Source organism: Carassius auratus, chromosome 46 (assembly GCF_003368295.1).
Source record: "Carassius auratus strain Wakin chromosome 46, ASM336829v1, whole genome shotgun sequence".
Taxonomy (NCBI): domain Eukaryota; kingdom Metazoa; phylum Chordata; class Actinopteri; order Cypriniformes; family Cyprinidae; genus Carassius; species Carassius auratus.
In genome coordinates this window covers 6,732,352-6,755,678 of record NC_039288.1, presented here as the reverse complement: position 1 = coordinate 6,755,678, position 23,327 = coordinate 6,732,352, and the positions used below count along the sequence as shown (strand labels likewise).

The 23,327-nt window shown below is 36.4% G+C and overlaps 1 protein-coding gene across 3 annotated transcripts in view; it reads right to left on the bottom strand.

Annotated features, from left to right (window-relative positions):
* col23a1b (collagen type XXIII alpha 1 chain b) overlaps positions 1–23,327 on the bottom strand; it is a 101,372-nt gene that overhangs the window by 36,571 nt on the left and 41,474 nt on the right. For all 3 annotated transcript variants that reach the window (XM_026234496.1, XM_026234495.1, XM_026234497.1), the window contains exon 3: positions 1,255–1,290. In XM_026234496.1, the coding sequence (XP_026090281.1) occupies positions 1,255–1,290 (36 nt within the window). The remainder of the gene's footprint in view (positions 1–1,254; positions 1,291–23,327) is intronic.

The window sequence follows — 23,327 nt, the reverse complement described above, 5'->3', positions numbered from 1 at the left end:
GCAAGGACAGTCTGGTCCTTCTGACCAGAGCCAGCCCTCCCTATAAGTGAACTAAGCGGTTGCTTAGGGCCCCACAAACAGAGAAACACTTCCGGTAAAACATAGCTTGTTGGTTTGTTTCAAGGTCTAAAACTTTTTCTAATTTATAAAATTCTGTCTTGGGAGTTTGGCTCGGGGAGTAAGGCCTTACCTTCTAATATTCAACTGGGCTACAAAATGTACAATATGATGATGTACACTGCACAATATGTCTACAAATGCTAGAGGACAAAGTACTGCATCCTTTGACTGTGAGACATTGACTACGTTTACAAGCTGTTAAAATTCGGGTTATGGTCGGGTTAAGGTCACTATTTGGGTTTCTGAAACATTCGGGACAACCCGTTTACATGCGTGAGCAGAGAGAGTTACTCCTGTATACATAGAATGTGTAATCAGTCGCCAATATCCCGATGTAAACAGCGACGCACGGTTAGCGTCTGGACGTAAGACGCAATATGCGTCATTTCCGATTCTTCTTCCTGTATCCAAAGACTCAAAAGACCAAGATTCCTTGCGAATAGAACATGCGCAGAACACACATTTTGATGGGGATATGCCGAAACGCGTTTACAAGACCAAATATTCGGGTTAGAAAAGGGGTACCCCAGGTATAATATCCCGGTTTTTAAAAACATCCGGGTTTTTGCCGGTGTTTACATGGCCGTGCGCGACCGGGTTATTGCTAATATCCCGGTTTTGAACGGGTTATTGGCTGCATGTAAACGTAGTCAGTGATTTCAGTTTAGGTTAAGCTCTATACATATGCAGCTGCATCATAATTCTGATCATTTTTGACTGTTGGATCATAGTTGTCAACTTCAAAGTACTCTCAGGTTTCGGAGGTTAGAAGATCAGCAGTAAAACAAACAGCATGCTGGGAAAATTACTGAAGACAAGGAGAACCCTCTTCAACCCCCGAAGAATCAACGTGATAGAAACGTCACCATGACTACCAAAGAGAAAAGGCCTTTTCCCAACCGCATAATATGAACAAATATTTCCATCTGTTCAGTGATTCCTCAAAGAAATACAAATCAAACATGACATGAAAAATGAAAGGTCTGGAACACATGAGAGGACCCTAACAGTCTTTATCCTGGAGAACAGCTGAAAATCACTTGGAATTTGTTTTGCTGTAATTTTGGGTTAGGTTCAGGTCATTTTTAAACTATGGGATGTGTATAAATGTGTGTATCATGTAAAGGTACTTACCAGGGTTGCCTTTTCTTCCCCGTTTTCCCGGAGGACCTGTGAGCAGAGGGTAACAGATGGTGAATAGTATATATTTAATAACACTTTCTGATTTTGATTGGTCAATGACCACTACAGCTCTGGTCAAAAGAGAGAGATTTCAGTGAAATTTCACATGCAATAAATTCCATCCATTTACCGTCTATATCATAGTGATGTATGAAACAGCGTCCACACAGAGAACACTGTCAAACCAAGCAGCTTTCTATTGGGCAATGTGGCAAATTAACTTGACCAACTTGAACATGAGCAAAACCTATGTGGGCAACTTTTAGAAAATGTTGTAGTGCAATCATAAATTGACCAATTGACCGATTTAGTATATGTGATATAAACTCTTGTCTTCAGCAACAGGCTGTGCAGATATCACTGATCCCTTCCTAAATGCGAGAGGAACACATCCTTTTCCACAAGCAGGGCTGATAGTTCTGGTGTAAACTTCCACGGGAGTCTCCACCCCCAAGATAAGAGAGGTGGGAAAAGATGCTTTGTGACAGACACAAGGAGAGACAATCTTTGCAGTCCCCTTCTGCAGCATATTAGTAGCCAACAATGACATACAGGTCCAGCCAAACAAATACAAAGACTTCTTACAAAGTAGAGTAACTGAAACAAGAGAAAAGGCTGAATTTAGCAGATCCCAGAAAAGGAAGTTTTTTGAAAAGTTGAACTACATTTATGCATTTGGCAGCGCCATGCATTTTTGTTTGAGCTACAGGAAAATACTACAGAAGGTTGTACATTAAAATAATTTAACTACAATTTAAATACTAAAAGGTTTAGACCAAGGGTGTCCAATCCTTCTCCTGGAAGGCCAACGTCTTGCAGAGTTTAACCTCAACCAGCTCCAGCACACTTGCCTGGAAGTTTCTAGCAAAGCCACCAGAAGGCAAGCCTACAATCTTTAGCCAAAAAATATAACGGCTAATGCTAACCCTTCCGCTTTGGTGGTACACAGGGAAGGAGTAAAGAGAAAAAAATTATTTGAATGTATGTCAATGAAGGAGAGGCTTTACTATGCTGAATAATCAGCTTTTTTGAGGAAACAGCTTATCATTTAATGAATCGACAGCCTATTGGCTAATCTTCATCATATTTTACACTAAACAATAGTTCTGGATTGAACTGTTTTTAGAGTTTACAGATTTGTCGTTTTATATGAGAAGTCAGAGACCAGTCACAGGTTTGGAAACCTCTGGTCTAGACAATATAAATTCATAATTTAAGATGCCACCACTGAAACACAGTGAATAGAAGGATTATTTGACCCGTGTTCATTTTTCGGATATGTATGATTTACTTCTGGCCTTTTCATGGATTTCTCATCTACACAAGCAGTGCTCTTCTGAAACCTTCTGGATTCATTTTCTACACTGGGATGTTATGCATCAAATTGATCAAGTTAATGGCAAGTGAAGTACAGCATTTCTTAATTTTCCAAACAACTGGGTGTGATAAAGATGCTTTTATCTTAGACAATACTGTACACATTGTTCCTTTACTGAAATTATTCTAATGCAAACAAGGTTTTATTTGTAAGAAAAATACATTCTACCCTGAACCTTTGCAACAGGATGCTAAACAGTGAGGCATATGAGATTAATTTAATAAAACTTGAAGATATTACAAAGTCTGAAAGTTGGCAACCATGTTGAGTATGTTATTTGTCATATCATGCAAACACGTGATATTTGGTGCTAATTAGCATTTCACACATGTCACACACACACAAAAAAGTTTAAAAATGTTTCATGAACTGAATGACTGACAGCCACATTGCCTGGTTTTGAACATGTGAGTATCATATGGAAGACATTTTGCACACTCTGCTCTACGGTCTGTGGTAATCTATACCAACACCCTTATAATGTCCCACATAAACATCAGCTCCCTCCACAGGGCATGAGCTGGGCGTGGGAGATTTATCACAGGGAAAAGCTAGGTCAGATACTTTTTAGCTTATGCATCTTTAACTGTTGAAATGACCCCTTCCAAATATGCTTGGAGGTAGAGTTCACTTTCTGTTGTCCTAGTTGAAACCACCATAATCAAGAAGTTTACATTAAAACCCAAACTGTATTAACCAAAACATGGTTTACAAAACATACAAAGTAAGAATTTAAACATCTAAAAAAAAAAAAACTAAGCCTGATCAAAAACAAGGTGGTGGGCAATTATAGCTTACTCATTCCATTTCACTGACCTTGGACTTGATCATGTTAGTACACTCTTATCTAAAGAACTGCATCCATAAAAGTATAGGCCTATGAAATAAATCCTGATGGGGAAAAACAGACGAGAGATTTTAATGTAAAACCCGATGTCTGATCCAAAAGCCTGTCTGTTAAGCCCTTTTGATACCATGAACAGCTCTCCAGAGATGCACTAACCTCCAGCACACTCCCGAAAAAAGCCTCCTCATGGCTCTGTCACATACACAAGCTCGTGTCTGTGACAAAATCACCAAGACCCTATGTTGCTTTATCTAAACCCATACTACATCAAAATCTAGACTACTTCAAGTACTCTTCTGCACATTAAAGAAGTGTATATCTATGTAATAACATGCACAAAAATGCAGCTGTTCCAAATTGAAACCAACAGCATGTAGTATGATTTTATAAATCATTCCATCAACACTTGTCACCACCTACTGGCATAACAACAAAACTAGTCACAAAAAATTAGCACCTAAGGCAAAGAGTTATAATTTAAAGCTAAATCAGTTTCATTAAGTGTAATACAATGAACCTGAATCAGATCTTCAGTATTAGTATAGGAATATGGATCTCATCAGAGTCTCACACAAAGCGTTTGGGTCATTCACATATCCTGCAGCTACAGCCAGTAACTTTAAATGCAGCAAGTTAATGAAATCCGGCAAATTCATGCAATACATTTCCTTCATGAATGCTTTGAGACCAACATGAATGCATTTTATAAGGAACCAGCCCTTGATAACTTTACACCTAGCTTTCAAAGACTTGACATTAATGAATTCCTTAACACTTTGATTGTAAAGTATTGTCAGGTGCTCGGATAAGGGCTTCGGCCCTCCATCAGTGTTGTATTAGGAGCGGCCTGAGAATGTGTAATTAATGGGGTCTTTTATTCTGCATTCCTTGGGCATTAATTGAACAGGTGTTATATGTTAAGACTTTAATTTTTAACACCAGAGAACAGGCTCATTTGGCAGTAAGGGTGTGAAAAGAGGGAGGAAAAGGCGTTAATTTCCCCCTTGTTATCCACCCACCCACCCAAGATCAAATTCAGACCAGACTGAGATGAAGACGGCTGATCCACATCTTAAGATATCAAGGCTCTGCTGCAGACCACTGCCGCCAAACACCAACCAGTAGTCTTCACATAATATGTTCTACAACAGAATCATTCTCTCCTTGAACCACAGATGTGCTTTTAACACCTTAATATGAAACAAATTTTGTTTTTGGTTACACTAAAAAACTGAAAAGTTACAGAAAATGTACATACTGTGAACAGTGTATATAGGCCTACTCAATGTTCCATCTAATTTGCTTTCTTGCTGAGCGAAACTTTTCTATATTGGGCAGACATTTCGGCCACCTGAGCAAAAACTTATATAACAAAACAATATAATATGAAAAAAATAAATAAAGCAGTTATTGCTCATGAAATTTCTTTTTGAGGTCAATTATTTATTAGGCTTATAATATAATAAATACCCCCCCCCCACCCCACCAAACTTTAAACATTAATTATTTTGCAGTCATCTAATACATCCCATTGCAGTAGAGATTGCATACTACATCTGTGTGTAACTTTAAATATCTTGGAGCTTTACAGTTACAGTTTTGTGCCCATCATCCGCTATTTCCACCACTTAATAAAAGTTTAAAACACAGATCAAAGACTGGGATTGAAAACCATGACTAAATTAACCCGCTAGGCCTATCTGCAAAGAATAGAAGACTTAAGATTTATACAACAGCGATGGCAGATGTTCAAAGCACCTACCTACCTGGACTAATATGAATCCATTTCATAAGATCTGCCTATGGAATATATAGGGCAGGGGTGTCCAAACTTGTTCCTGGAGGGCCAGTGACCCGCAGAGTTTAGATCTAACTAGCTCCTACACACTTGCCTGAAAGTTCCCAGTGAGTCTGACTATCTTGATTTATTGGTTCAGGTAAGTTCAGTTATGCTTGTAGCTAAACTCTGCAGGACAGTGGCCCTCCAGGAGCAGGCGTGGACACCCCTGATCTAGGGTGTATTTCTATTATGTAGTATTATGATATCTTTAAAAGCTTCATAACACATGAAATAGTGAGCATGGCTTGGCTGTGAGTCTTCATTGGCAAAAGAATAAACAGGCCTAAATAAAATGGACCCAGAAAATGCTTGTAAATTTCACAAATAATTACAAAGAAACGGCAAGTAACAGATTGAATTAAAAGTTGTTGTTTTTTTAAGTAGAAAAGCTGAAATAGTTTTTCTACTGAAAAATGTTGTATTTACACTGTTATTTGCGTACTAACTGTATCCCTGTGGAAAACTGAATTTAGTCATAATATTTTACTAGTAAAACTGTGAATAAACTTTTTAGTTTTATTTGTGCTGTTTTTTATTGGATTTGATATGAGTACCTTATTAATGCTTTTTAAGGCCTTCATAGAATTAAAAAATAAGTTGCCTTTTATTTAATATCAAAACATCATGCATTCCTTTTTCTTTAAAACCCGACATTTCCCCTTTAAAAATAATCTTTCTGACATATTTGACCAGATGATTTGATCACACAGTCTTTATCAGTATGTCATTATGTTTACACTTGCAATGATCTTATCAAGCTCAGAATATTACTGGAAAAAAGAAAAGTAATATATTTGTTACAGAAAATAAAAATGTTGGTTTTGGCACTAAGCTAAAATACTGAATGTGATGTAGTGCATTAGATGCATTTCTGAACTGACCTTCATTTTAACCCCACGTTGAACCCATATTAACCCAGTGATCTGCTGTATCTCTCTCCTTGGAAGAACTTAAGTGCAGATATCTGTCTCCACGGCCCTCTCTTTCTGCTACTGTCTACAGGCATCTTTCACGATAGATAAAAGACAATAAATCAAGTCTCTGCCTAGACTCTTATTTATAGCCGTTATAAATGGACATCAAATGCTCAGACGTTTTGCATGGAGCCCGTTCTAGAGAAATCAGTTTAACAGGACAGCCACGGTCCTGGTTTAGATTTAATATGATCCATATAAGCTATTCAGCTGCAGTTACACGTGGTTACAGAACTGCAACAATGAATCAGTCCAGTGATTTAGTGTGCAGTCTTTCCTGAACTCCTCTAAGAACCAGCAGAACAGATGAACTGATGCTTTTAAACAACCCTGATCAAATCTATTCAAGCACAATTAGGTTTAGACCTAGATCTCTGTTATAAAGAAAATGTCAGCTGGACTTCCCTGTGAACAACTCACAGCTGTGGTGTCTTAAGTCTATGGGAAATTTAAATTTTTTCATTTATTGTTTGTCTTGTACAGAATATACATTTGCTAGCTGAAGTCTACACTCTTCAGAAACTGATGTAAAACACAAAAATAATACTTAATATCATATTTGCTTTCCAATAACCGCAAATATTTTTATAGAAGCAGTTTATCATAAAAATAAACTGGATGCAGGTCAACTGAAATAGCTGCCTCATCCTTCACAACAATAGCTGTCTTAGTTAAACCCAGAAAGATTGCAGGGCAGAATGTCCAACTACAGAAAAACACTGCTGCTCTGTAGCCTACCCCGGATGACTTCGGAAAACAGCATGCTTTAATTCCCTTCTCATTGTTTCAAATTACTGCTCATTGTTTCAAATAACCGATGTGGTTGGAAGGAGTCCGGGCCGCTATTATCTTATCATAATCGTTAGCGTATGGCCTCGAGAGGTGAGCAGCAAACAACCTGATCTTTTAAATCACGTTTTGCTAGAAAATTCTAATGACAGGCTGGAACCCACAACCTGACTTACTGTGTGAGAAGATGTTTACTTTGCAACTCACAGACAGAATATGAAGTTTAATATAAAATAATCACCCACAGACAGGGTAATACCACCAAATCTGTTTCAGTATTTACAAGTCTGGTCTTACTTTACTACTATTAATGTAACCTGAGTATCAAAATACATAATAATGTGTACAGCACTCACTGAAACGTGTCAGTTCCTGGCACAGAGTCTGTTTATAATGCATTGCCAAAATAGCACAATGGTATCTGTATTACAGAGTACATTATGTTTGGCTATAATAACTGATTTGGACCAAGGTTGGATTCAAATTAAGCTTTATGGCATTAGATTGGAATTAACAGCTCATTTGAGCTGATGAGCAACAGGATTTGATTTTGACACCTGGTGTTTCACTTCAAAGAGCCCGTGCAAAGGTTGTGCAGGAAGGTATGAGTGGCTCTGGGTTTACAGTAAATGCTCTTGATTTTTTTTTTTTTTAGCATAAAGCTCTGATGAGGTGAAAACTGCATTATGAAACTCCAACATAATGAGTGACGTGACATTCAGCCAAGTATGGTGACCCATACTCAGAATTCGTGCTCTGCATTTAACCCATCCAAAGTGCACACACACAAAGCAGTGAACACACACACACACACACTCACACTGTGAACACACACCCAGAGCAGTGGGCAGCCATTTATGCTGCGGCGCCCAGGGAGCAGTTGGGGGTTCAATGCCTTGCTCAAGGGCACCTAAGTCGTGGTATTGCCAGCCCGAGATTCGAACTCACAACCCTCGGGTTAGTAGTCAAACTCTCTAACCACTAGGCCACAACTTCCCCCTCAATGAATCAGGAGAGAACTACAATACAAGGAAAAACAAGCTTCAGATCAACAGGTGATCTGATGTACTAAATATAAATCAAACAGATTGCACTGGAAAGAGGTTTAAGTCAGTGCACACTGAATTGATTGTGTTTTGTTATTTAGATTCAGACCAAAGCACATAAAAATTTGACTTCTGAGAATAGCATGACCTAGAGCTTTCATGAAATTATATTTAATATCCATTTATTAAAACAAACCATGACAGCATTGTTATCCTTTGAGAATGTTTAAATCAAAGGCATATTTTTCGGTCTTTTATGGAATGTGCAGGTTAGGGTTTGTATAGTAGGTGTGTCCACACAGCTGTAGGGTTTACAATTAGAAAATAAGCCAATTTTCTCCTTATTGCGGTCAAATTTCCTGGAAAGTCATTATGCATCAAATTATAAGTTCACTAATGAAGCGCCAAACCTTTTTTGCCTTGCAGTTTTTGGCTTAACAGCTGAAGGCATCAAAACAAACTGTCAAATAAAATGAGAGATATAAGCGAAGGAGAATCTTTTTCTCCCCTTTTTCATCCGTGAGATAGAGGATAATAGCCTTTGGCGAAGGAGAACACAACCTTTTTTTGAGCTTGATATCATGAAAAGCATACCTATGATGAACGAGCCGAGCTTGGCCAAATGTTCTCATAAATTTATACAGACATACATACTGGAGGCAAATCCATTGAGTTAAAATATGGAGTAATAATATTTACCTCTGGCCTCTCCTGTCACTAATGAGTTCATTAATGAGAGAATCAATGAATGTTAACACACCATTAACATTTATGCATTTGGCAGATGCTTTTATCCAAGAAAATAGTTTTGCCTTTCCTTTTGTCTGTTCATGCATTCCCTGGAAAATTGAACACAGGACTTTAGCATTGCTAGTGGCGGGTTTTGTAGGATTACTTCAGCTCAGACAGTAGACCATGGCGCTAGCAACACCATGGTTGTGGATTTGAAAGATGGTAGCCCATACTCGGAATTGGTGCTCTGCATTTAACCCATCCAATTGCACACACACACACACAGCAGTGAACACACCATGTTTGATTTCCTGGGAAATGATAAACTGGTAAAGCTATCTCGAGTTATTTTGGTCAAATCTGCCAAAAGAATAAATGTTTGATTTACAGGAATAAAACAATATATAATCATCATGTCCTAGTGTATTTTTAAGAATGACATGCAATTCATTGAGAGGCCAACAGCAGTCAGCACATAAAAATGATTAGTTTCTGATACCAGGGGCAACTCCCACCTGATTTATCTGTTCATTATCATAAGAACCCCTTTTTCTTTGACTGTCCTGTAAATCTCCCACAGTCTTAAGAATTCAAACCCCTGCAGTATGACCGAGCGGCAACCTCTTGCTCTTTCTAGTGAAGCCAATAAGGAAGTGACTAAAACTGCAATTCATCGACTGGCCGCTTGAGGCTGGCTGCAAAAGGGAGTCAGTCCCATAGACTCCCCATGTTAAAATGCCCAACTTTACAGCAGAAAAAAACATTTTTACAGCCTGGTTCAAAAAATGAGTTTGGTCTATATTGCTAATTTTGCCCTTCATGACAACTGTGAGGGGGGTGAATTTTTTTATAACTCATCCGTTTAAATTATATTAAGCCTTAAAGCTCTGCATAATTAAGGGCGTGGCCACTTGAGAGACAGGTGGATTGCCGCTGCTGACAATGCCGTCGCGCTAGGTGGGCGTGGCTTCAGCAATCAGCTCCCGCCTTTTTGCCCATTTTTGATTATCCGGGAGAGTCGCGCGGTGAAGCGCGGCCAAGATGGCGACGGCCCGCTCTGCACACTTTAGGCTTCAAAACCGCTATTGAGGAGTCTATGGGTGACGTCACGGACACTACGTCCGTATTTTTTTACAGTCTATGAGTATGACACAGTAAAGACACTGAACATGATATCACATAGCCTTTATCTTACCAATCGTTTCCCGTCCTCCATAAAGGCTGCATTTAAACAAAAACAAACAAAAAACGCTTAATGGCACAAGAAACGGTAACTAACAGAGCCGAGGAAATGCAGGGACAGCGTTTGTAATGTATCTACTAACGTGGTTCATGAGTTCCTTTGGAGGCGGCTTGTTATTCTGAAAATAATGCTATTGTATATTAGAAAGCCTCTAGTGAAGGGAAAATGCACACCAGTTGTGAAAACATTCCCTCTGTTCATTATGCTGGCCACCGGCCAAAAGACTCTCCTGCAACCCTGGGCTCAAAGTATGAGGAGAAAGAGAGGGGACATCACCAGGCCTCCGCTCTCCTAAACCAGGGACACTAGCCGGTTACTGGGAGTATTAGGATAGAATCTGAATTTGCTTTACTAACCAACATACTAGTTATGTTGATATATTACAAGAGAGATATATTTTTTAATTATGAAAAAAAAAACATTTATTTAATGTAATTATATTTATACTAAGTATCTAATGCTCAATTAAACAAATATTTTCATATATTCATATAATTAATAACTAATAATTTACTAGTACTGTTAGATTTAATCATTAACCATCAATAATTTATCTTCTTATTATGAGTAGAATTTTTTATTATATAGTTGCACTCCTTCATACTTGTATTTCATTAATACAGAGATTCACTGCAAGGTATTTTTCTTAATGACTGGCCCTAAAACTGTCAAAACGTAGAAGATAATGATTTAATTGTTTATCGTAGTTTATGCGTCTGCTTGCTGAGTCTTTTTTATTTTCAGTTCACTCACCCTTAAGATCTCTGATGCAAAAGAAGCACAAAAAAGAACATATTTTAAAGAATGTTTTTAACTGTTTTTGTCCATACAATACTGTTTTTGTTTAAACGTTGGATTTGACCCTGCATTTTATTATTATAATTTTTTTCCACTTTAATAAACCACCTAATGGGATTCACTTAAACGCTGTCCTTCAAAATGATTTCCTCTGACCGTTGGGTCATCGCTACAAGGTCTAAAACAACACTGGAAAAACATGGAAAAAATAAAATTAATAAATCTCTGAATAACTTATTTTGTGTTCCACAGAAGAAACTAGTCATGCAAGCAACATGAGGCTAAGCACATGATGACAGAAGCTTTATTTGTGGGTGGACTATTGCTTTAATGCTAACTGATAGAGCTGTGGGGGTATGTAGGACAAAAAAAGGTTGGGGAATGACTGTAAGGTCTGCGTGTATCCTCCTGAAACCTAGAGAAGACACACGCTGTGCATATGCAGACAGACTGCGGGAGATCTCCAGGTTGGGAGGTTCAAGATGGCTCCAGATGTGGCGACCAGGTGTTTTCGCAGGCTGCAAACAGCACTCCCATTGGACAGCCCCAGAGTCTGAGACATTTCTGTCACCCAGCTGAACAGACACAGCTAACGCTGATATGAAAGCTACCCAGAGGGGATCTCAGCAGGGAGGGTGTCATTATTTAGAAGAGTGAAGACAGATCTCTGGCCCACAGAGGAAAATTAAAACTGTAATCTTCTGCTTTAGAGTTCTAGACAATATAGAGACTCCATGCATGTAACTACTCTTTCTTTCGTGGATTATTTAAAAGTGGACACATGTAGATATACAGTATAGTATACGGCTTCTTGTGTATTTGATGCATGCAGGGAAGTTAATGTGCACATACACACACACACACACACACACACACACACAAATGTCTTATGTTATGTGTGCATATGTTTTGTGTTTTGAAAGACAAAAGGTCAAAAGAACCCAAGCGATCATAACTTTGAGAATAATACCCACTGACAGCTCAATAATTATTCCCCTTCCATTAGGAATGAAAGATTGTTATTTTCATGCCACTATAAAGAGGGTTTGTATATGAAAACGTTATAAATCTTAAAATGTAGAAGCTATTAAGCAACAGGAGGACAAAAGACTTTAAAAGAAACATAAACATTTGAGCAACATATGAAATATTAGAGAATTCATCTGAAGTGAATGAATTTACTCACCCTCATGTTGTTTCAAACCTGTATAATTATTTTCTGTATCTTTTCATTAAGCTACATTATTACATAATTATTAAAACTTATATTATTTATGAATAATGTAATATATTTTTACAATTAGTAATCTTTAGATAGCTCATCTTAAAAAGCCTACACATAATCTTTAGAAAAACTTAAAATGAAAATCCATTTTAGAAACTTCAATACTGTAGGTCTATATTCACTTTTTAAAAACAACTGATTTTAGTTTTAAGTGTTAATTTTTATTTATTCATAGAAAATAGTATACAATTGTTATATCTGCAGTCTGCAGTTTATTAGTTATCAGCATTAACATTATCGGTATATTTTATATTTAACAATATTGTAAATAGCTGTATGTATGTATGTGTATATATATATATATATATATGAAGAGTTCAGATGCAAAAACCTCTAAATGCCATCTGAAATTTTCATCTAAAATTAGGATTTTTATCAAGGTCCTATGCTTAGGTTGAGTCATTTTACTTTAATTGTGATGTGCAGGTCCTTTTCCAGGCTAGTAAAGTGAAATAACTGAATATAAATATAGGAGCCTGATAAAAATCCTAATTTTAGATGAAAATTTCAGATGGCACTTAGATGCTTTTGCATCTGAACTCTTCATATATTAACACAAATGTATTATCTGAAAACAAATGTTAATAACTTATGCCATTTTTATTATCAATAAATATATATGTAAGAATGCTGAGATATATTTACTTAAACCCTAATGTATACTATCTGTTTTCAATAAGACACTGTTTGGGATTCATCTTTGTGTTTGGCTGTTATAAGAACATTTTGGTCAAGGATTTCTGCCATCAGAGAGCAACTCAAACAGTAAGTTTTCCCTTCTATTAGTCACAGTTAAACAGCCACTTTCAATAGAAGCGCTCTGATTTCTTCTCCTGTGCTTGGCCATGTACAACAGCATGTTTCCTTTGGCACAGGACACAGTAAAGTTTGGAAGTGCATCATTATAGTTTTACTGAAAAATGTGGTCTGTATGAGTTACTTGGTTAATAAAGGCATGGGGTGCTGGCATCTTTCCTTGCATTTCATATCTACTGTATATTTAAAAATAATCGAACTACAGAATTGATTTGTACTGAAAATGAGGATTTTTCAAAGGAGAGTTCAGGCCAGAAAATAAAAAATAAAAAAAGAAGAAGGGATAATACAAGGCTGCATGTATGTGAATAATAATAATAATAATAATAATAATAATAATAATAATAATAATAATAATAATAATAATAATAATAATAATAAAGTAGAATTGTGAAATATTATTTCAATTTAAAATAACTATTTTCTATTTTAATAAATGTTAAGATCTAATTTAATCCTGTGATGGCAAAGCCATCTCTCCAGTATTTACACTTGGAATGTCTACATATACAAATTTTATGCTATATTTTTTTTTTCCTATGGATCATCTCTATCCCACACTATCTCAAACAAATGTAACTGAGTATGATTTGCCATTTTAAAGGAAGTAGGCAAATTGTTGACATGAATGTAATTGTGGGCAGTTATGTATTAATACCTGGTGTCAGAATGAGCAGAAAAGCAGAATGTGCTCTGTTGCAGAATAGCAGAATGTTAATACTAAAAGTTACCATTTTCACTATACAATGAACTCGTTTATCTAAAAGAAAATCAATGAAAACTTGATTTCTCGTGGTATGACCCCATTTAAGTGAGGTCATACGGATGGAAAACCCACAAATCTACTGACACGTAGAAATTGTGAAAAGGCCGTTGTCTTTTTTAGGTAGAGGCTTGAAACAAAAAGACTGAAGTATATCAGGATTCACGCAAGCTGCCAAGACACATCAGAATGCACCATCACGTCTTGTGGAGAAGATTACGACACACAGTAAATGGTATGATGTTTTCTGCAAATCAGAATAGCTGTTTCTTTGGAGTAGCTAGTACCTCTTTTTTTTCTTTCTCACTCTCTTTCTTGTGCACACAAACACAAGTGGAGAAATATGTCTGTCCATATGCAAACTAGATCTGGGATGAGTTGTCCACAGATTCCAGGATGGCCATCTGATCTTCCTGTTTCCTTCAGATACCACGCTAAGAAATGACAGGCTTTTATAATTCAACAACAAATACTGAACGCCCCATAAAAGGCCCGAGCATTTTCTCCATCTTCTGATTTATTTGGACCTCTGGAGTCCAGCAAAGCATGAATGGAGCCACATAATGAAGTTTTAGAGGTATGGTTATCTTTCTGAACAATGCTATCCATTGTGTCCGCAAAGACATACTTGACAATACTGTGTATAATTGTGAAGTATGTTCTCGTCTATGAACACGTAATTGATTTAATTCCTAAGTGGTTCCAGAAGGGGGACAATGGGCTTTGCGTCTATCATGGGATTGCATCAAACTGGAGAAATGATGGGCTGTAAATTCGACTCCATCTTACTGAAGGGTTTAGAGTGACGGGGATATTTACATACATATCAAAAGAATATGGCCTATGTGCACTGATGACAATAGAGTCAGGCGGACGAATCTTGCCTTATACTGGAAAGAAAATGCTTTTTTAAACATAACAGGCTTTGAACTTACTGTCGATGACTGTGACATCAACATATTTTAGCAACAGTGCTGCTGTGAAGAGGGCCCTGTAAAAGGGAAGTTATTCTGGACTCCAGATGGACCAACGAAATATGTAGTAAACACACTGAAGCAGAAATTACACACCTTTAAGTTACGTGAACAGGATCTCATTACTACAGTTTGGGCTGTCAATCTTACCATTGGTTTATTTTTAATTGCAGAAATGCAGAAACTAAAAATACAAACCCTGAAAACACCTTTCAATTCTCATAAGAAAAAAAAACTTGTGATGGGTGTGATTTTTTTTTTTTTTTTGTCATTCAGTCAAACCCATGTCGTTCCATTCTTGCCAAGTTCATCGTAACCAGAGGCTGTCAAGCCCCAAAAAGAAGTAAAAAGCACCATATGCCACTAAGTCCATATATCTTGTGTATTATATTTCAAGTATAAGTAAACACCAAAAAAGTAAAATTTTCATGTTTGGATAACTGTTGCTTTTGTGTTCGGGATAATTTGATCCATATATAAAAATAGTGAAACTCTGGTTAAAGAGTTTTCTTCTTCTTCTTGACTTTTCTCATCCCTCATTTATGGTCATGAATGTACAAGCAAAGCTTGACACATAAATGTATTTTAGAAATGATCTATTGAATTATGTGACTATGATGACATAAGGGGTCTAATTGCCCTACATTTGTTTCCATGCAACTTGCCAAAAATTTGAAACACAAAAATTCAGATATAAACATGTCTTGTTAAAGACTAAAATATGAATTATATATTATATAATTTGGGGTAATATTTTATTAACACAGCAAGCTAAATTCTCAAGAAGAAAAGATCTTTCACAAAAAGTGACTCAAGGCTTTTTAGGCTGACATATTTATGTCAGAGCTCTAAGTGTAGTTTTCACACCCAAGAAGACATTCTTCCTGAAATCCAAAGATTTAAGTGCTGAGATAAGCGGCCGGAATTAAGTTAGTCAACATGAACAGCTTAATGACTTAATATACGACACAACTGAACAACATCTGCGATCCAACAGATCCATCCTACAGTTATTCTGACAATCAAAACATCTGAAGCATTTGAAGTTAGCTTTCGGGAAAAACATCACACTTCACAAGAATAAAGGAATGCTTTCTGGCTAAACTTAAGACAGCGGAGATAAAAAAACAACAGAGGCAGGTTGAGGACAAACAACATCCAAAATAAAAGAGAAACAAGCTTTTTCTTTTTCATAGTAGAGTACAAACAATGATTAGCAACAGTTACGAAGTAAACTGTGTTTGTTGAATATGTAATGTGCTCATTGTGCCTGCCAGATTGACATATAAGCCTAACCACAAATTTACTCCTAACTTAAACCATACTGAGTTTGTAAAGCTGATCAGAGGGGCCACTTGCGTATATTGTGGCACAATTAATTGCTTCCAGCATTACTATTTCAACATGATATATTCAGGGAGTAGTGTTGTTTCTTCAACGGAAATTATGACTAAATATCGTCGTCAACGAACCTTTATCACGTGACGAAAACGAGACGAGACGCAACGTAAATGCTGATCATGTGACGATGACTTAAATGAAATGTATAATGCAGTATTGTTGACGAATAAAAATGAGAGTAAATGTGGTTTACAAAATAAAAACTATGCTAAAATGTCTTCATTTTCATTGACCAAAATGAGACGGAACGAAATGTTATAACGTTATTTTGTCTCGTTTAGTCACATTATTATTATTATTATTATTATGCAGTATTTCTGTTTCCTTTGTCTCACTTCAAGGGCTGCATAAGGTTGAACTGCACAGACACAAGTGACATCACTTCCTCGCGGCATTATTTCGAAGACGACAACGAACAAAGTTAGTTGACTAGGTATTTAACCTATATTGACTAGGTTAAACAGAATTGCATTACTAAAAAGATACTAAAATAACATTTTAGACTAAATGTCATCAGTTTTCATTGACTAAAACTAGACAAAAATAGTCATGGATAATTCTGACTAAAATAAGACTAAAATGCTTAGACTTTTAGTTGACTGAAACATGATAAAAAAAAAAAAAAAAAAAAAAAAAAGAGAACGTGACTAAAACTAATAAAAACTAAAATGACAGCTTCACGCAAAGACTATACTAAAACCAAAATTAAAACAGGCTGCCAAAAACAACACTATCAGGAAGTCATTTGAAATGAAACATATAGTCATTGTAAATGATTAATAAAAACTCATTGCCCCTTGTTACTCTAAAATTGACCTGACAAAGGTTGTGACCAAAAAAACAGTGATTTTCATGTGCATTCACTGAAGTACAAGTAGAAAAATCAGTTTAGAAGTTCTGGCCTCATCAGTGAGCACAGCAAATTGGTCCGTAAAGAAAGAAAATGTGTAAACAGAATAACACCAGACACCCAAGTGGTTTTCCCAGAAGTCAAATTATAATCAGCTATGCTGTAGCACCAGAATTAAAACTTAATCCAATCCAGACACAGACTCAGATCTGAGTGCTGGATGACTTTTAAAGGTAAACATGTTTATTTTAAAATATAATACACTCTACTATTGTTTAAAGCAATATTATGATTTTAATACAAGTTAAGTTCAACAGCATCTTTCACATGCTATTGATAACCATGGAAACTCATTTTCAACTCAGCTTGTAAAGGCAAACAAAAAAGTGGTTAGAGAATGACTGCATGCTTGCCCCATAGACTTCCATTGTAAGTGCATAATTGGCAACACATTTAGCTTCTTTTTACAAACCAACATCTATGTGGGTGAAATGATGGCAGGTCTCATAACATGTTGATGATACATACAAACCTACAGAGGTAAGTGTATTGGAGAATGGATGAAAAAATTAATGTTTATTGGATGAAAAAATAAATACCTTTGTTTATGATAAATGTTATTTCAAAATGTTATATATATATATATATATATATATATATATATATATATATATATATATATATATATATATATATATATATATATACAGTACAAAAATTATACCAACTTATACTACCAGGACTATTTAACTTGAGGAATGAGTTTAGCTCCAGCCCTAATCAAACTCACCTGAATCAACTAATCAGGTGCCGGCTGCATTAATTACTTAGTTTTTCACGTTAGTTATGTGTTTAATTTTTATTTTCCTTCAAGACCGATTAGAACTTTTTTAACTGAATGATTATTGGTTTTTTTGTGTTTTTTTAACAAGAATAACACACAAAATATCACATATCATAATTACATCAATCAAAAAAAAAGAAAAAAAATTAAGTTATTACATTTTCCAAATTATTTCTGTGTAAATGTATTTAGTTGAGTCTGGTAAGATGGTAAAAAATCAAACCAGATACACATAAATATAGAACAGTGTACTCAACGGTTTGTACTTACATTTAACAACATATCAACTGTTCAGCTAATGAAAAAAAGAAATACTTTTAGTAGAAAACAAATCCATAAAACAGTTCTTAAAATTGTGAGTTGTGAAAAAAACGCATGTGTTCTAGGACCTTTATACAGTGTGTGTGTCAGTAAGTCTATTCCTCACAGCCTCATTTTCATCTGCATTAAATTCAATATGGCGTCAAACCTGACTAATGTTGTAAACTGCCACCATTTTTGAAATAACATAAAGTGGCATTTCTAACTGAGGTGTTGACTGGATGTCTAGACTGAATGTTTTGGTCATAATGGCCACCATTAAAGACACAAGTCAAAATACTTTCTGCAGTAACCTGGAAAATTCCTTTAAAACAAGCCCTATTAACAGTATGCCATAATAGTCTAAGTCTTGCTCTGATCATCGTGTGTTCTGATTTCGACTATTCTCACGAGGGTGGCCAAGGTTCACTCTCTCAGTGAGAGAGCGCACACATTTTTAATAAGCACCTATCTTCACCTGGTCATTGGCTAACACAGCAGTCATCACCTCAGTCCACTGGGTCCCAGTATAACTCACACAACTTGAGAGGAATCACAGCATGCAGGAAGCCCTTGGTTCAACTCAAGCAACAGATCTCTACTGGTGTAATGAGGAACAGCATTTTGTGCTTACTGTAGCAATAATAATGTGGTCATTAAGTAGTTTATCAATTCAGATGGGGATTTTTGTGGATTCTCTAACCAATCAAACTAGGTCGAAATGATCGACTAAAAGATGAAATACGTATTTAATGATCCATTTGACGGGCTACCTCTGAGAGGCTTTTTAATTTAGAAATATCAAAAAGAAAACAACATGCATCCATCGCTCTGCTCAAAAATATCTGTGAAATGCTGAGTTGGTCCAACCACGCAGGTCATGTGGACATTTTCACTCTGTGATAAAGCTCTCCAGGGCCGTGGCTGTATCACTGTAAGCAGCTCTATGAATTCAGCTATGATCCGTCAAAAATTTCTCATATCTGTGGCTGATTATGGTAAAATACTCCAGAGAACGCTTTAGAGGCGTAAATCTGGGAGATACTGTCATACAGAACAAGAGGAAGGTCAGGAGGTGTAATACTTCACTGAAAATGTTGGGAAACAAATGACAAGAAAGAGAAAAACACTTCCTTAGGACATGAATCATTTATTTTAAATCATGTGGCTTGTTGAGGAGATGTGCTACTACTTTTTTACATGATACGTAATAATGTTTTTTGGTCAAAAGGGCAAAAATAAAATAAACATTGACTTTGATTGGTGGAGATATCCAAACCATATATATATATATATATATATATATATATATATATATATATATATATATATATATATATATATATTTTTTTTTTTTTTTTTATTTTGAATTAAGTCAGATTGGCTGTACAAGTAATTTTAATTTTAATTAGATTAAACTGACAAAAAATTTAGTTGATTATCATATATCTCAATTTAAGTTACTTGACTTGATCGATTTATAGTAGTAATGGAAAACAAGACTGTCAGCATATTTTTCTCAATTTGATATTTTTTCAAAGAGTAGAAAACAATATCAGAGATTTCAGAGTGGGCTCTTTTGACTTAGCCCTTAGCAAGTAAGCATTTGTTCAAAAGCTTCTGTTTATCTTTGTGCTCCACTCACAGTGGTAAAGCCTTACAACTCCATGGGATCTCTGTGCAGATGTGCCGCAGTACGTGAACTGTACACATTCCAATCTACACTGATATTACAAAGCTAACAGCATTGTAACTGAGTACGCTTGTACAAATAAATCACCCGAAAACGGCTCTTACAGCCTTTTTATCCAGCTTTAATCCAGGAAGGCTTTACAGGTAGATGAGCCTCATGAACACTGCCTGCAGCCCTACCTCCAGACTGTGTGTCAACAGCATGCATTCGGCCCACTGCAGTCTGACCACGTAACACACAGCGTTCTGGCCTTTGCTCTCATGATAGCTGCTTTCCATTTGCATCAGTGGACAGGTCAGGTTTAGAAACCTGAAAATGTTTAAAATTGTGTTACACATTCCACTTTCTGAACTTCAGGGGTCTCAAAACTTACATCATCTGTGCACACCTGGAGAGACAAGACACACTATACCTTGACCCCAGAGAGAGGAAGAGAGAATTAAAAATGTAAGTTAAAGTTTTGAAATGCATTTAAAGATGCAGAATATTTTTGGTGTATTTGGGGCACAGCTTTGACATCTACGTATGTGTAAATTAAGTGTGCTTATTTGTATTGAATGCTCACTGCTAGTGTATTTTTATTTTTTCTGTTTAGGGAAGTCATGGCCTAGTGGTTAGAGAGTTTGACTCCTAACCCTAGTGTTGTGGGTTTGAATCTCGGGCCGGCAATACCATCATTTACATTTACATTTATTCATTTAGCAAACGCTTTTATCCAAAGCGACTTACAGATGAAGACAGTGGAAGCAATCAAAAACAACAAAAAGAGCAATGATATATAAGTGCTATAACAAGTCTCATTTAGGTTAACACAGTACATGTAGCATGGAATTTTAACTAATATAATAAATAAAAAGAAAACAGATAGAATAAAAAATAAAAGAATAGAGCAAGCTAGTTAGAGGTCGCTAGTAAGAGGCCGATTCTTGAAGATGGCTAAGGACTCAGCTGCTCGGATTGAGTTGGGGAGTTCATTCCACCAGGAGGGAACATTTAATTTAAAAGTCCATAAAAGTGACTTTGTGCTTCTTTGGGATGGCACAATCAAGCGACGTTCACTTGCAGAACGCAAGCTTCCAGAGGGCACATAAGTCTGAAGTAACAAATTTAGGTAAATGGGTGCAGAGCCAGTGGTAGTTTTGTAGGCAAACATCAATGCCTTGAATTTTATGCGAGCAGCCATTGGAAGCCAGTGCAAATTGATAAACAGAGGTGTGACGTGTATTCTTTTTGGCTCATTAAAAATTAATCTTGCTGCCGCGTTCTGAATTAATTGTAAAGGTTTGATAGAATTAGCTGGAAGACCTGCCAAGAGGGCATTGCAATAGTCCAGCCTGGACAGAACAAGAGCTTGAACAAGGAGTTGTGCAGCATGTTCCGAAAGAAAGGGCTTGATCTTCTTGAAGTTGAATAAAGCAAATCTGCAGGATCGGACAGTTTTAGCAATGTGGTCTGAGAAAGTCAGCTGATCATCAATCATAACTCCAAGGCTTCTAGCTGTTTTTGAAGGAGTTATGGTTGATGTGCTTGATAGTGAAATTGTGATGGAACGATGGGTTTGCTGGAATCACAAGCAGTTCTGTCTTGGCAAGGTTGAGTTGAAGGTGATGGTCCATCATCCAGGAAGAAATGCCTGTTAGACAAGCTGAGATGCGAAATAGCTACTGTCGGATCATCGGGATAGAATGAGAGGTAGAGTTGAGTGTCATCAGCATAGCAGTGGTATGAAAAGCCATGTTTCTGAATGACAGAACCTAATGATGCCATGTAGACAGAGAAGAGAAGTGGTCCAAGAACTGAGCCCTGAGGCACCCCAGTAGTTAGATGTTGAGACTTGGACACCTCACCTCTCCGAGATACTTTGAAGGACCTATCTGATAGGTAAGACTCAAACCATTGAAGTGTGGTTCCTGAGACGCCATTTGCCAGTAGGGTTGATAGGAGGATCTGGTGGTTAACCGTGTCAAAAGCAGTGGACAGATCAAGCAGGATAAGTACTGAAGATTTGGATTCTGCTCTTGCCAGTCTTAGAGCTTCAACAACTGAGAGCAAGGCCATCTCAGTTGAATGTCCACTTCTGAAGCCAGATTGGTTGCTGTCAAGGAGATTGTTGTGTGTGAGAAACGTAGAGACTTGTTTGAACACAGCTCGTTCAAGTGTTTTTGCAATAAAAGGAAGAAGGGAAACAGGTCTGTAGTTCTCTAAAAGAGATGGGTTGAGGTTGGGTTTCTTAAGTAGTGGAGTTATACATGCCTGTCTAAATGATGAGGGGAAAACACCAGTGTGGAGGGAAATGTTGATGATGTGAGTGAGTGCAGGTACAACTTGAGGAGAAATGGCTTGAAGGAGATGAGATGGAATTGGATCAAGCGGGCAAGTTGTAGGGTGATTAGAAAGGATGAGATTTGAGACTTCTGCCTCAGAGAGTGAAGAGAAGGATGTTAATGAGTGTAAGTTTGCTGGTGATATGAGCTTGACTGATTGTGGTGTGGAAAATTGTGCACTAATGTGTTTAATTTTATTAATGAAAAACGTTGCAAAGTCGTCAGCTATTAGAGATGAAACAGGAGGGGGTGGAGGAGGACAAAGAAGTGAGGAAAATGTTTTAAAAAGCATGCGAGAGTTAGATTAATTGTTAAGGTATTATTTAGGTCCCCTTAAGCAAGGCATGAACCCCCAACTGCTTTTTGGGCGCTGCCCACTGCTCTGGGTGTGTGTACACGGTTTGTGTGTGTCCACTTTGGATGGGTTAAATGCAGAGCACAAATTCTGAGTATGGGTCACCATACTTGGCTGAATGTCACTTTCACTTAACTTTTTTTTTTAGATGTAATTGTACAAAGTATAATATTAATGTAATAAAAAGCAGCTTAAGTGTACCTACAGAGAGAACACTTTCATGACTGTTTCTCAACACACTTAAGTAAAAGTGCACTTTGTAATGTCAATTTTTACTTTAAAGTACATTTTAAACGATTGCTTACATAATATTTAATAATGCTTTAAATGAATACACTTATTTTGATGCATTGCTTAAAATACATAAGCAAAACTAAATTTCTTGATTAAAATTTTAACTTTAGTGTTATTCAATATTATATTTCATTTTTATAAAAGAATGTTAATTTTACTTTATTTTAAATGTACTAAATAGCAACTTCTTCATAACAAATGTGAAATTACATATACATGACATAAATCAAAGTGCATTTTATTTTTACAGACAATATGTGTAATTGTGAAATTAGATTAAGTCCTACTTAACTGCTTTAAAAAGGCACTCTAAAATTCTGGTAACTGAATGTAATATAAATGTAAACTATGATACATATTTAATTAATTAAGTATATGAAAACATTACATTCAGTTCTCATTAAAGAACATTCTTTAAAACTATATTTCATTGCTTTGATAAAACAAAAGTATACATAGCAGCCTGAAAAAAATAATAA